We start from the raw sequence: 14,941 nt of genomic DNA, 5'->3' as shown, positions 1-14,941 counted from the left end.
ACCTCCATCTTGGCCAGAAGATACTGTTTACATATTTTTATTTCCATTTTAAGTAATATCTGAAATTATGGGTTTATAGGATTGGTTATATATTTTTAAATACAGATTAAAGTGAATTTATAACTCTTCGAAATAAAAAACCAAACACTGATTATCTCACCCAGAGGCCACAGACTTGGCACCTTGTCCTGTGGCCTCTTGGTCATCTACTGTGGGATCATATTCATGAGAAATTTGGGACACTGCTTTCTTCTCACTTCATTCTCAAAAACTGTTTTGCATTCCCTGGCCCATTTGTAGGTATTCTGGAATTTTCCTGGGTTGGCTTGGTTTTCAGTGAGAAGGCACACCAGCCAGGCAGTTGAGACCATTCAGCCCTTAGGGCACTGAACACCTAGCTCTGGGTCTCTGCTGTGGTCAAGCCCAGGGTCCCCCTCAAGGACACTGGTTACTCTTACAGAAACAAAATGCCACATTTGCCAAAATTGGGACAGTGCTTTGCACATGTATTAAAGTAACACATGTGTGAGTGTGAATAGGTAACCATATGAGCCTGGCAGAGAGATTTGAGACCTAGAAGAAGCAGCACTTAGGTTCATAGGCTGGCACTTGACCCACTCAGCCACATTGGCCAGGGCTAGAAATAGCACTTAGGATGACATACTCCATTAGATCACAAAAGCAGTTCCTTGCCCTGGCTGCTGTGGCTCAGTGGATTGAGCGCCGGCCTGTGAGCCAAGTGTCGCTGGTTTGATTCCCAGTCAGGGCACATGACTAGGTTGCACACCAGGTCCCCAGTTGGGGGCACAAGTGGGAGGCAACCACACAGTGATGTTTCTCTCCCTCTCTTTCTCCTTTCCTCTCTCTCTAAAAATAAATAAACAAATAAATAATTTTTTTTTTTTAAAAAGCAGTACCTGGTCGACAAATGAAAAGACATTAATAACAGGACTCCATGGTTTGGCAAACCTTAAAAGAACATCGTATTTCAAAGATCATATCCTCCTCCTGGTGTTTTAAAGACACCTAAGACCCCTGGCTTGGATTTTAAATGACTTCCCATGCCCACCCACCTGTGCACCCTCCGCCCCCCCAGACCAGGGGCTACTTGGTGCCAAGCTCAGGAGAAGGGCTAGGAGCATCCAGAAAGGCTGCGTGGTCCCTTGTCTTACCTCCAGCACCTTGTTTGTTCATCCTGACAGCGCATTGGCTACCTCGCTGCTTCCCAGTGCTTTCATGAAGGAACCGATGTCATCATGTTGACGACAAACCAGATTCGCAAGGTAGGCTGCCCTTCCTGTAGGTCCTATGGTCTCCTAGGCCCCATGTGAATGTCTGTTCTCCGCACTGTTTTTTCCGTCTCTCATGTGTGAGTAGAAAGCACTAAGGCCAGTAAGATCTTACTGTCACAATTCCCTTATCAAGCCCTTGGTCATGTCATTCCCAAGATACATCCACTATGGCAAGCAGGTCTCCCTTTTGCCTGGGTGAGTGAGAGAGGTGGAGGTTCACTGGACTGCCCTCTTTTCCTTTTCATTTCTTGGCATTGGAGTGCTGCCTTCGTGGTCACTGTCCTCTCCAGTCCTGTCCCTCTTGCAGGAGTGCCTGTTGAAGTTATAGATCCTTCCCAGTGTGTGGGTTTTTTGCCCACTGGATCTTTTGAGTTATACCATGTTTGTATTTCAGTTGTGTGTAAGTTCATGTAGTGAAATGGACTTTGAAGACCACTGAGTAATAAATTTCCTCCTTGACTCTAGTACTTTTGAGTATCTTTTCTCTCCTATGGTCAGAGGGGATGTCATCGAGAATCAGACTCACCCTTTCCTGGCCCCCGACCACATGTTGGAGGCAGTAGCCCCAGGCTCAGTGGCTGGGTGCTAGGGCCAGATCCCAATGAGTTCTGGTCACCCCACATGGTGACCTGGGAATGGGCTCTTGGATGGATACCATGGGCAGGCGGGCTGACTATACTGGTACTGCTGGTGGCATGGGACAAGATATGGTTCTGAGAACTTAAGTCTGCCACGTTCACAGTTTGGGTTGGAGGTGGGGATAGTAACTTGTGGCTGTGGGCCAGATTGCATAGCATTGCAGGGTGTTATAGATAACCATGGGGCAGTGAGGGGTGAGCTTGACCGATTGTGGCCTTGGAGAGGAGGAAGGGGAGAACTGGGCAAGCACTCTGGGTGTGGGGTGTCAGGATAGTAAATGGGAGGATGGGAGGAGGTTGGAGGGGCTCTAGCCACGTGGGCATCCAGACACCAGCCTGCCTGATGAGGCCTAGCTTTGGTTTTCCTGCTGGCCATCTCTGCACAGTGTTATTCCCCCTGATTTAGACAGATTTGTCACTGGTTCACATTGAGATGTGTTAGAGACTGGTCACTTAGATCTGCTCTGCTAGGGGGATGACCCAAACCTGAGAATGTCATCATAATAAGCAAACTATACACCCTTTCATAGTAAGATGTGGACAGGTGACTTTGACCTCTACCACCACCTCCCCTACCTGTTGCCATCTCAGTCTCGCTCACGGAATCCTGTCTTTATGCAGCCACAGCCCTGTCTGCCTCTGCCATTCCTCTCCATTCACATCCCCCATGTTGGCAGTCCCTGTGTGTGCCATTTTAAATGAACCTGAGACTTATGGAACACAGCTGTCACGGTGCTGGGGTTTCTCCCACTTAACGATGATTGAGTGTCCTCTCCACACACCCGTATTTTCGAAAGCTCTGTGGCATCTTCTCACGGTACTCATGTTCTGTTTAGCCGTTTATGAATCATTCGAGACGGAAAGTTTGCCAGTCAGGGACTGGGTTCTGTGCTGTGGGTTCTGATGTGTTTTTATCTCTTCAGCCTTGGCTGGTGTGAATTTTAAAAGCCAGTATTTCCATATTCTTAGCATAGTCTAGAAGCTTAACTACTAAAATGCATCAGGTTTTTTGTTTGTTTGTTTGTTCGTTTGTTTGTTTTCAAACCCCATATGCACATATAAAAAGTTTTGGAAGGTTCCTTAGAAAATGCCTCCATAAAAACAAGTTTGTGATATAAAACAAATATTTTCCTAATGTTGAGATGAGGTGCATCTACGGTTGGTATTAGAACTAGAGACTGAGGGCCATAGGTAAGTGAGTGGCTTTGGGGAGCGGATAGAGGCAGGTGTGCGCTCCTCCTCATGGCTGGTTTTCCTGTTCACCTGGAGGATGAGGTCGAATTTTCTGCTTTGGGGAAGGGCCCAGAGGAGTGGTCCCTAGCTCTTGTAGGAGAGACACCCCAGTGGAGGTAGAGGTGTCAGGACTCCCACTGGGTGGTGGAGCTGGCTGGCCATATGGTCTCCTTAGCCCTGGGTTTGCAGGCATGGACTTCAGCCCCAGTCATACCCCTGGGACATGGGCTGTGCTGGAACTGAGGTGCAGCCTTCCCCTGACACCCATCCTACCTCTTCTCTCAGTAACAGTGAGTAACTGGCTGCTCTGTGTTACTCCTCAGGCCAGCAAGGGCACAGCATGGACCTGAGTAATGCACCATTGCTGCCTGCCCCTAACCCTTCTCCCTCTTTTTCTAGGACCTGAGCAGCCCCAGCCAATATGACACTGGTGTTGCACTGACTGGACTGTCCTGTTTTGTTACCCCAGATCTTGCCAGAGACTTGGCCAATGACATCATGACACTGGTGAGTTTGTGAGTGTGCCGCCACCCCTGGGTCTTTGCTCTGTGAACAATTTGAATGCACGGGTGCCTGGAAAACCTAGGCTAAAATGTCACACCAAGAACACTCAGGCATTCGGAAATGGGCCATGATCACGGGGATGAGATGGGGAAACTGAGTCATTGTCTTCCTCTCCATCACTGGTAGGGCCTGGCCTCAGGTCAGCATCTTTCTCAAATTCTTACTTCACCTCCTTTGAAATAGCCTTGCTATACTTACCTGGCAGGGGAGGTACCATGATCATGAAATAGCCTTGCTTGGGGAAGGGGTAGGTGTCGCTGATAGATAAGGTCTGGCTGAGGGCATTCACCCTTGAAGTCAGGAGTGTGACTCATTTACTCTTAGGTTTAGGTGACAGTATTGGTTGTCTCACCAGGTAGTGTGGTCAGGGTGATCTTCCTTTGTCGTCTTCATTCCCGATGCCATATATTTCTTTCTGGTCACAATTCGACTTCTCATGATCCAGTTGATCCAAAAGGCATAACCCCTGCCAGTCCTGGAATGCCATTCTAAATACAGACGTCCTCCTAGAAATCATGGCTGTTGGAGACGAGGACTATGTGCCAGGTCTCCAACCTTTTTGCGGGGCCAAGGCGGGGGGGTGTGCTTCTTTCCTGTTCGGTCACGTTGAAGTCTTATGGAGGGTCTTCCTGTCCTTACCCAGTCAACCCATGGACTTGAGAACTATTAGTGCAGTCAACTTCTAGATGAGGGGCCAGCACACCAGAGCCACCCATTCATTCACTCGATGCCTGGTGGCTTCAGAGCTCAAAAGCAGAGCCAAGTAGTTTGACAGAGATCTCATGGCCCATCGGGCCGAAAATATTGACATCAGAAAGTGTGCTGAGGCCCTGGCTGGGTAGCTCAGTTGGTTAGTGTCCTGTTACACCAAGGTTGCCAGTTTGATCTCTGGTCAGGGCACATAAAAGAAGCAATCAGTGAATGCATGAATAAGTGGAACAACAAATCAATGTGTGTCTCTCTCTCTCTCTCTCTCTCTCTCTCTCTCTCTCTCTCTCACCCTCCCTCCCTCCCTCTCCTCTCTCCCTCTTTCTCTCAAATCAAAATACATAAAAATTAAAAAAGTGTGCAGACTCAGACTAGTTGATAGCAGTATGAGCCCACAGGGGGGCGCTAGTAACTTGCTCACAGTGCATATTGGTGCCAGGTCATGAGGATCTGGGGTAGCTTTCTTAGGAGGCAGCTCCCTGGGGGCTCTGACTAGTAAAGAGTGTGCCCATCTCGGAATGAGAGGCCTTTAGAGCCGGAGCATAGTCCCAAGAGGACAGAGCTTCAGGGTTCTGTACTGTGGACATGCAGAGCAGACTGAGGCCCAGGCAAGGGGAGTCTGGGATGCCCCTCAGCATCCTGGTTTAGGGACAGGCCTTGGCAGCTTGGATAACTTGGGGCCAACGTTGATGGGCAGAGGCTCTTTTTCCATTGTGAACTTCTTTTCACCACTCCCACCCTGCCAACTCCTGCCACCCCTCAGTGTGCCCTAATGAGTCCAGGAGGAGGGTCTCAGTCTCTGGAGGGCACACCTAGGGTCCTGCACGGGGTGACAGGTTTTGATCGTGCCCAAGACACTGTTATGTGATACCTAGGCTTGTTGGGGCCGCAGAGCAGGTGTGCAGGTGGGGCTTGAAGGCTAGAAGCTGGAAAGAGGGTTTTTCCTCCAGGAAATGGAAGTGAGACATGGGTAGGTGTAGGAGGTGAGCAAGGCAGTGTGGGAAGGTGAGCATGAAGGTGTGCACAACAGGTAAGCAGGGCAGGTGTGGGGAGGTAAGATGTGGGTAGGTGGTGTAGAAAGTGAGCATTGCAGGTGTGTAGGGTAAGTGCATGGGGTACAGTGCTGAAGGAAGCCTGATGGCCTTTTCTTCCCACAGATGTCACACACCAAACCATACATCCGGAAGAAGGCTGTGCTGATCATGTACAAGGTGTTCCTGAAGTACCCCGAGTCGCTTCGTCCCGCCTTCCCCCGCCTGAAAGAGAAGCTGGAGGACCCTGATCCCGGTTTGTTAATTTGAGTTATAATGGGGATCATGCTGGGCTGTGGCACTCCACCAGCATCTAGAACCTGGCAGAGGGTGTTGTGAGGAAGGCATTGAGGGCACTAGGTCCCGGGACCCCTTTTCTACAAACTGCCCCCTTCCTTGTACCTCTTTACTTTCTGGCACCACAAGAGGCAGGTTTAACCCTGGGATCTGCCATTTCTCTAAGCAGACCTGGTCTCTTCTATTGGTGCAGGATTTAGAAACTGAAATTGGGTCACAGGGTGTGCTCATGCTGCTGGGGTGTTGATCTTCTAGGCCCTCAGCAGACACCTGCACCCCGGGGAGGGGCCTCTCCATCTACAATTAGCAGTCACAAGTCTATTCCAATGCTTCAACTCCCATCCCACACCACAGGGCTCATTCTAGCCTTCCTTTCACTCATCATTTTCTGTCACTCCTTTCTCCTGTGTAGAAACCTGGGCTGAGCAGGTGTAAACTAGCTTCTCTAAATTTTCAAGTTGCTATGTGTCTCGGGGAATCTGCTGCGGGTCACAGAGAATTCCAGGGTGCAATAGATGTGATGGGCTATGGTCTAAAGTGGTTGACACCCTGGGTGGAGAGGAGTGCAGTCACTTCATGTGGTGGGCATCTTGCTCTTGGGGTTACTTTGACCCTTCAGGGACCTGCCTCATAGCCTAGCCTTGGGCCCTCTTCTCTGGTGAGGTGGACATGGGCAGTAGGAGCAACTGGAGTCAGGAGGCCATCTTCTCTGGGGAGTGATGGTGGTCAGGGACCCAAAGTGTTGGGGGTTTGAGCTGTGCCCAGAGGTAATAGGTATAGCGCCAGGCATAAGCAGGGTCCCTGCACACAGAATAGCTAGCCTGCTGAGGACCCCCCACTTATTGATCAGGATGCCACCCCCCTTATTGATGAGGACCCCTCTGATCTCACAGGTGTCCAGTCAGCAGCAGTCAATGTCATCTGTGAGCTGGCCAGGCGCAACCCGAAAAACTACCTTTCCCTGGCCCCACTGTTCTTCAAGCTGATGACCTCCTCGACCAACAACTGGGTCCTCATTAAAATCATCAAACTGGCAAGTGTACCCAACCTTCCTCCTTCTTTTCGTGTGTGGAAAGGCCATGGGGGCATCCTGGGAGCTCTCAGTGCTGGGAGTTGGTCGACATGGTGGTGCGGACTCCCAGATGTGCTATCTTGCTCCTGCTGCCTGTGACCTGGGCTTCTTATCGCCTAGTTTGGTGCTCTGACCCCCTTGGAGCCAAGGCTGGGAAAGAAGCTGATTGAGCCTCTCACCAACCTGATTCACAGGTGAGCCTTGGGGGTGTGTCTGTCCTCAGTGCCCCCATACACACCCGTCCTTGACACACCCACTATCAGCAGACCTGTGCTCCCTGGGAGGCTGCTGGTGTGTGGGAGTGAGCCCAAGGAAAGTCCCTTCAGATAGAGAAGCAAACACACAAATTGTTACTTTGCTGCAGATGAGACACCGTGCCTTGGCACCTGCTGGCTCTCCTGGGATAAGGGCTGGGCTGGCTTTTCCTCATTCAGTTTTTGAAACAGCACAAACAAAAGGAAAAAAGGCACCCAGTGGACCTCGGCTGTCCTGGTGAAGGCCTTAGACGACTGTGTTGTGGTTAGTTCTGGAAGGTTCTAAGAGCTGAATGCCGCTTAAGATGCCTACAGTTGACTTGTGGGGGCTGAGTGGCTGATGGTTTAGTAGATCTGCTCCCAGAATTCCCCCAGTGGCACAGACATGGACAGCAGGAGAAACTAAAGCTTGAGGCCATTTTCTCTAGAGCACGATGGTGGTCAGGACCTCAAGGAGTTGCGATTTGAGCTGTGTCCACAGGTGACGGTATCGGTGCCAGGCACAAGCAGTGGCCTTTCACACACAGTAGCCAGCCTGATGAGGATCCCCTTTATTGATTGGGATGCCCCCCCTTATTGATGAGAACCCCTGATCTTACAGAGGCGCAGTTGGTGGCTAATTAGGGCCCCCTTGCTCACCAGAGCCACATATCCTACATGTGAGATCCAGGCCTTGGACAGGTTTCCACTGTCTCCTGAGCTTCAAGCTCCTGGATCATAAACCAATTAGATGTTACATGATTATTAGGTACAACAGGTGTCTGGGCTTGGAATGTTTTGGGTTTTATATAAATACCCAGTCACGGAGTTTACATTGTAGCTATGGTTTTCAAGAGAAGATTAACAAGAGTCCATTGGTTGTGTGACCAGGGAAATGTACTAACTCTGACTGCCCTTGCTTTCTGGGACATGCAGCCTCCATACTCTGGGGTTTGGGTGATTAGGCTCGAGAGCATCACCTATGAGAAGATCAGTTAGGTAGATGCACTTGGTTCCCAACTTGGTTGTCAGTCTGGGCTGTGCGCCCCATGTTCCCTAAGTGCCCTGGGGGTGGTATTTGGGCCACAGACTTCTGTGATCTGCCTGCCTGTGTGTGACCATGTCTGACTGCTTCTCAGACTGCTCCATCGGAATAGAACCAGGCAGTGGTATTTGGGGCTGGTACAATCATCTTCACGCTACCAAAGCCAGTGGGGAATTTGGCTTTTCCTCATGGGTGTCGCACAGTTAGTTAAGGGAATAGGCTGCTATGGAGGGAGTGTTTCAAGTCGCCTGTGGTGAGTAGATGGGCTGCTCTTGCACTTCAGAGCGTTCTGATGACTCAGGTGACAGAACAGCCTCTGGGCCTCACTGGGCAGAGGCACTGGATGCCAGGACCACAAACAGGAGCCAAGACTCCAACCCTAGCCCCACTTTTGAGCAGGGGGCGTGGGGGGCCTGGGTCAAAGGGTGGGGACATCCACAATGTGGCTTTCAGATGTTAGGTGTCACAGATCCATTGCTGACATGACCAAATTTTTTCAGACATAGTGCACTTGGGTCTTCTTGTATCTCACAGAGCAGCACATCACAATCCTCACATCTATTTCTGTTTTCCTTCTCCAGCACGTCTGCCATGTCTCTTCTCTACGAATGTGTGAACACTGTCATCGCAGGTAAGAACCAGTTACCTGGTTCTGAAATAGGTGGTTGTCATTAGTGGGAGGCCCTCCCGCACTCCCACTCTGGTGAAGGATTTCAGGTCGGGACAGGAGGGTACCCATCCTGGTGGTTGGGCCTACAACAGGCTGATACCTGATGGCTGTACCCAGGCCCTGCTAGTGCTGTACAAGGTCACCTGGAGTCACAGGTTCCCAGCCTTCTGCACCCGATTCCCACCTGCTCTCAGTGGTGGATGTTTACTTCCATCTCTTGAGCCACTCCCAGCCCTGTGGGAAGTGTCATAGCTAGAGACCAATGCCCTTACTGGCCTCCAGTGTTAAATCACACTGTCCCATCCATCACACCTGCCGACAGGCCCTTGTTTTCCCTGAGTGTGTTAAAGCAAACCATTTCCCCTGTTGGCACTTAGGTGTAGGAGTCCAGAACAGACTTTATGAGATACTGTCATAGGTGCTTCTCAAAAGGTCTTCTGAGAGGCCTTTGTTGGGGTTGGGACTTGGTTGCTGCTAATGCATGTCCACACCGTTGAGGAGCTGTAGTCTCTCTCCCCACTGTATCTGATGGAACTCAAGTTGTTGCTGCTGGGCCTGGCTGGCCGTCTCCTGGTTTGCCATCTGGGCCACATGTCTCTGCAGCTGGGTATCTTACAGACTGGCAGTGAGAGCTAGAGGCTCAAGGGGCTCAGCTTCTCACTGCCTGCCTGTCCGTGCTCATCCTTGCCCCTATCCCTGGCCAAAGCTATTGGGAAGCAGTTTCACAGTCCCTCATCATGGACCCATGGGCAGCTTTAAATTCAGTGACTCACAGGAAGCTGGCCCAGGGTCTGTGCTCTGTGCCTGTAGTTGCATGGCCTGGGCTTTGAGTGTCCCAGAGGATTGGCGACCGTAAAGGAGAGAAAGGGTGGGCATTCAGGGCAGGCCAGTGCCTGGAGGTGGTGACCACAAACCCCAGAGAGTAGGCTTTTACATTTGGAAAGCTGATGGGAAGGACTAGGGCATGGCAGCATCATAGATGGCCCTGGAGATGGGTGGGGCAATTGGGGCTGCAGTGGAGGGCAGTGGGCTTGGGTGAGGCTGTCTAGGGGCTGGCACATTGCAGGGGCAGTAGGGCTCAGGTGATTGTGCTGAATGCTAGGTAAGACAGAGTGACTTGAGCTCTTTGGACCTGTCCTGGACAGACACACCTGGTACCCGTGGGACTTTGATCTGCTCTCATGACCACAGAGTCCCAGCACCCAGAGTTCTCACTGGGGGCCGGTCTCCAGGCGTCTCTGCCCAGCACGTACAAGATACCAGGCTCCACAAGAAGAGCAGGTCAACGTACACTACATGTTTGCACAGTTTAGGAACAGGGACCCCCCCCCCCCCCCCCATCATTTCAGTTCCCAGACTGTTTCTGAGGGCCAATCTTAGCAGCCTAGCAAGTCTGCCTTCTCTGGCGGAGTGGTCAGGATGCTGTGTTAACCCTTTCCTGCATCAATGTCAGCTGAGTCAGGCAGTTCCCAATGTGGTATTATTTCCATCTTGGGTTCCTCCCATCGGGCTCACACTGAACAGGTTGAGTGGACGTCTGCCTAACCCAAGGTTGTCTGTTTCAGTTCTCATCTCACTGTCCTCCGGCATGCCTAACCACAGTGCCAGCATCCAGGTATGTCCTGGGCCAGACATGGCACAGGGTCCTGAGGCTCTGCCACCGACTAGGCCTCTTCTCCCCTCAGTGTCTTCCCCCTGGAAGCCTCCTGCCCTTGTAACCTTACAGATGCTGTCCAACTCCTCATATGCCCCCATCATTCATGTCCAGAGCACTACACCCTGCACTATGCCTGGGAAGGAGCAAGCCAGTGGCTCTATCACATGTTGGACTGCCTTGGTACAGCTCTGAGGACTCTAGCAGTTCCTTTCTTCCCCTATAGCCACCTGAGCTTGTGCTTATATCTTTTCCCCTGTCCTGAGATCCCCCACCATCTTGGGTCTCCAGCCTCTTTTTGACCCTTGTAAATGCTGTGTCCATTCTGGAGCCCCATGGGCTCCCTGAGTGGCCTGGGTATCATTGGAATTGTCACTATTGTTTTGGAGATTCACGTTTTATTTTTATTACATGAGAAACATATAAGTAGGTCCCCAGATCTCAGCCTGTCCCCAGAAGGCACTGTCATGCTGTCTTACGTTCTCACACATACGGGCACCCATGGAAAGCTCCAAGTTGTCTCGTGAATGTTACTGTGGGTGCTTCCTGTGCGCCTGCGTTGGCTATCTGTTGTCTGTCCTCAGTGGCACTTAGAGAAGGCCCTCCTGAGCACTGAGTGTTCCATAGTATGGAGGCCCTGGTGTGCACAGATCCCTCTTATTCATGGGAGCGTGGGGCAGGCTGAGGTCACTGCATTCACCATTGCTTCAAGAGCTGTAACTAGGGTTGTCTCCTTGTTTGCAGCTCTGTGTTCAGAAGTTACGGATATTAATAGAAGACTCTGACCAAAACTGTAAGTCACTCCCCTTCATAGAGCTGTGCATATTTCTACTAAGATGCATGAGACTTTCTCATCATTAATTAGATAGGGTAGTGCAAGGCTCCTTGGTGTCTTTCCCGACAGGCATAGAGCAACCCTGCTGGTCTTATGTGCCTGCACACACTCTTCTGTTGTAAATGTGTTCCGTTGAGAGGTTCCAGCCAGTGACACCACCTGATGCTTAACTACAGTGGCCAGGGCTTCTAAGTCCCAGGTGTGTTGACTGCTTGTTTTTAGTCCAGATCTTTTTAGAGTAGGGCTAGCCAGTAAGTCTTCAACTATGTAGTCACACACTTGGCTGTTGTAGCTTAAAAGCCAGCTTTAGTCAATGTCTACCAGGCGTGGCCATGTGCCAGTTCAACTAAATTTGCAGAACAGGCTTTGGACTGGATGTGGCCTGGGGGCTGCAGTTTACCACCCCTGCTTTAGATGATCTTGTATTGGGGCTTCTCAGAAGCAGAAAGTGGCCCCTGGTATGTGTGAGGTCCTTGCCAGGCCTTTGGAGCCTGGGACTTTGGTCAAGTCTCCTAGTGTGGACTAAGCAGGAAGGTGGTTATCATGTTCATTGCCACACTTAGGAAGTGTTGGTGACCACTTTGGATGACAACAGAGGTTAACAGAGTACTGAGTAAGTAGATAGGCCTTTCTTCTTGCTGCCCCGTCCTGAGTCCTGGCTCTTCCACTGCACCCTTCAGAACACCCTTGGAGTCCATCCACCATGCCATCCAGGACGAAGGCCAGCAGTGAGACACGTTGCCGAGGCACCTAGGTGGTCAGGGCCAGGCTGCAGGTTGTCTGCAGATTCAGCCTTTCTGTGTTGTGCCCAAAGCTTTTTATGTTGTGTCCAAGCTTAACCGTGTCTTGCTCTCTCTGCAGTGAAGTACCTGGGGCTGTTGGCCATGTCCAAGATCCTGAGAACGCACCCCAAGTCTGTGCAAGCTCACAAAGACCTTGTTCTGCAGTGTCTGGATGACAAGGACGAGTCCATCAGGCTGCGGGCCCTTGACCTCCTGTATGGAATGGTGTGTGCCCCTTCCAGGTTGGACCTGTTACTGCTCCCTGTTCCCTCACCTGGACCGTCTCTCATCAGGCCCTCCCATAGGTATCCAAGAAGAACCTGATGGAGATTGTCAAGAAGCTGATGACCCATGTGGACAAGGCTGAGGGCACAACCTACCGGGACGAGCTTCTCACAAAGATCATTGACATCTGTAGCCAGTCCAACTACCAACACATCACCAACTTTGAGTGGTGCGTCCCCATGCATAGCCCTGGGGACGCAGGGACCAGCTTCATGGAGGGCACATCTGAATGGCTCCCTCCCACAGGTACATCAGCATCCTGGTAGAGCTGACCCGGCTGGAAGGCACCCGCCATGGACACCTTATTGCTGCGCAGATGCTGGACGTGGCGATCCGAGTGAAGGCCATCCGCAGATTTGCTGTGTCCCAGATGTCTGTGCTGCTGGACAGCGCTCACCTTGTGGCCAGTAGCACCCAGCGCAATGGGATATGCGAGGTGCTCTATGCTGCAGCTTGGATCTGCGGGGAGTTCTCTGAGTAAGTGGGCTCAAAGGGGCCCCCAGGGCCTGTGCTCCCAAGAGGAAAGGACAAGGGAACATGCTTGGCAGACCTGGCACCTCTGTACCAAAGCCTGTTCTACAAACCTGGTTTCCCTGTCACAGAGCACTACAGTTCTGGATTAGCAGTGTCTCTGCTGCTTTCTCATTGGGAAAAAGCCTCTGTGAGTCCTGTGACCCAGGCAATACCCATTCTCACAGGCAGGGGTTCTTTTCCCAAATTTCCTTCCTGTCCTTGTTCATTACAAGTAGCCCATCGCCAGATTCTTGCTGGTAAACAGTGTCCTTCCCTCTTTTCTCTTAACTTTTCCATTCAGCTACTCTGTGATTATCACATTGTTGCCATGGTTTTTTCCCTTAAATCCCCTCCCTCAGCCCCTGATGCTGGGTGGGGTTGGGCGTGGCCTACCCCCTTTAGCTAAGTGCATGACTCCTCTTCTTGGCTCATCTGGCCTCCCTTCCTTTAGGCACCTACAGGAGCCCCACCAGACCCTGGAGGCCATGCTGCGGCCCAAGGTCACTACCCTGCCTGGCCACATCCAGGCTGTGTATGTGCAGAATGTGGTGAAGCTGTATGCATCCATCCTGGAGCAGAAGGAGCGGGATTCAGATGCTGAGGCGGCCCAGGAGCTCACCCGGTTCATGGTGGAGCGGCTGCCACAGTTTGTGCAGAGTGCAGATTTGGAGGTCCAGGAGCGGGTATGCGCCAGCCAGCAGAACCTGGGGGGGGAGGGGTACAGGTGAAACCCAGTGAAGGCAGTGAGGAGGTTGTAGACAAATAGCCAATTTAAGAGTGTGTCATCAGCAGACTTGGGGTCAGTGGGCTGCACTCCTGAACCCTGAGTCTAAGCTGCACAGTGCCGCTGGGCATGGCCTTTTCTGGGCAGTTGTCTTGGGGGGGATGGTGTATCTTGCCTATGGCTCTGTTTTTATTCCCTGCTTCCCTATGATAAAGGAGTTGGGAGCCAGGGCTAGTTCCTTTCTGGCTGGATCACTCTGCAGCCAAAGGCTTCTTGCGGAGCCTTGCAGATGTCCTCTTCAGGGCTCCAGCCAAAATCAGCTGAGTGTCCCTTCCCTGGGCTGGGCTCCCGTATGGTCTGAGTGATGCCTTGAAGTTGCCAGACAGCCTTCAGAATTCATTTATGGCTCCTCCATGGCCCCAACAGGCATCCTGCATCTTGCAGCTGGTTAAGCACATCCAGAAGCTTCAGGCCAAGGATGTGCCAGTGGCAGAAGAAGTCAGTGCCCTCTTTGCTGGGGAGCTGAACCCAGTGGCTCCCAAGGCCCAGAAGAAGGTTCCGGTCCCTGAAGGGTGAGCCATGCAACCCATTAGAGGACATGGAGCTGGGGACAGGGTTCATGGTCCCAAGAGGGATAGTGGGAACAGTACTGCACCCTGGACCTGATTCTAGGCAGGAGAAAGGGCCTCCTGTGCCTGAGCCCACCCTGGGCTGGATGGACCCCATTACATAGATCATACCAGGTGCTCACCAGTTCTTGTGGGGCCTCGTTGTCCCCATCCTTGGTGGCACTCCCAGGAAGTAGGTCTGCTGGCAACCCTCATCCACAAACCTTGGGAGCAATGTAAGCCTGCATGGGGGGCCCCAGAATACAGGAAGGGCCAAGGGGGGTAACCCAGATTCCAGGGACCCCTGGAGTTTGCCTCATTGTCTATGACCCCTGCCTTAAGTTCAAGCATCAAGCATAGGGCCTGGAACCACTGTGTGACCTTCCTTACAGCCTGGATCTGGATGCCTGGATCAATGAGCCACCCTCAGACAGTGAGTCTGAGGATGAGATGCCTAAGGCCATCTTCCATGATGAGGAGCAGCGCCATACCAAGCAGCAGCCGCCTAAGGCTGATGAGGAGGAGCTTGCCCGGGTGAGTACCACGGCTCCAGGGCAGTTGGTTGGCTGAGAGTAAGCTCTGAACCCCAAGCTCATGGCAGCAGTGCATGGTCCTTCTGAATCCAGGCAGTGTCCCACTGACCTCCATCAAGTGCTGAGCCAACCATTGACACCAGAGTTGAGTTTTGTTGAAATGAGTAGAAGCTTCTCTTAACTCCAGAACTCCCTACAGAGATGCATGGTCCTAATATGGCACC

At 51.7% G+C, this 14,941-nt stretch overlaps 1 protein-coding gene across 1 annotated transcript in view; it reads left to right on the top strand.

Annotated features, from left to right (window-relative positions):
• AP3D1 (adaptor related protein complex 3 subunit delta 1) overlaps nt 1-14,941 on the top strand; it is a 42,967-nt gene that overhangs the window by 16,165 nt on the left and 11,861 nt on the right. The window contains exons 4-17 of the mRNA XM_090289216.1: nt 1,203-1,283; nt 3,563-3,670; nt 5,593-5,722; nt 6,657-6,796; nt 6,956-7,029; nt 8,695-8,744; nt 10,349-10,398; nt 11,182-11,230; nt 12,134-12,279; nt 12,360-12,508; nt 12,586-12,816; nt 13,304-13,535; nt 14,003-14,148; nt 14,577-14,718. Of these exons, the coding sequence (XP_090145342.1) occupies nt 1,203-1,283; nt 3,563-3,670; nt 5,593-5,722; nt 6,657-6,796; nt 6,956-7,029; nt 8,695-8,744; nt 10,349-10,398; nt 11,182-11,230; nt 12,134-12,279; nt 12,360-12,508; nt 12,586-12,816; nt 13,304-13,535; nt 14,003-14,148; nt 14,577-14,718 (1,728 nt within the window). The remainder of the gene's footprint in view (nt 1-1,202; nt 1,284-3,562; nt 3,671-5,592; nt 5,723-6,656; nt 6,797-6,955; nt 7,030-8,694; nt 8,745-10,348; nt 10,399-11,181; nt 11,231-12,133; nt 12,280-12,359; nt 12,509-12,585; nt 12,817-13,303; nt 13,536-14,002; nt 14,149-14,576; nt 14,719-14,941) is intronic.

Source organism: Furipterus horrens, unplaced genomic scaffold (assembly GCF_987537825.1).
Source record: "Furipterus horrens unplaced genomic scaffold, mFurHor1.1.pri manual_scaffold_10, whole genome shotgun sequence".
NCBI classification, from domain to species: domain Eukaryota; kingdom Metazoa; phylum Chordata; class Mammalia; order Chiroptera; family Furipteridae; genus Furipterus; species Furipterus horrens.
This window is presented reverse-complemented; position numbering and strand designations above follow the sequence as displayed.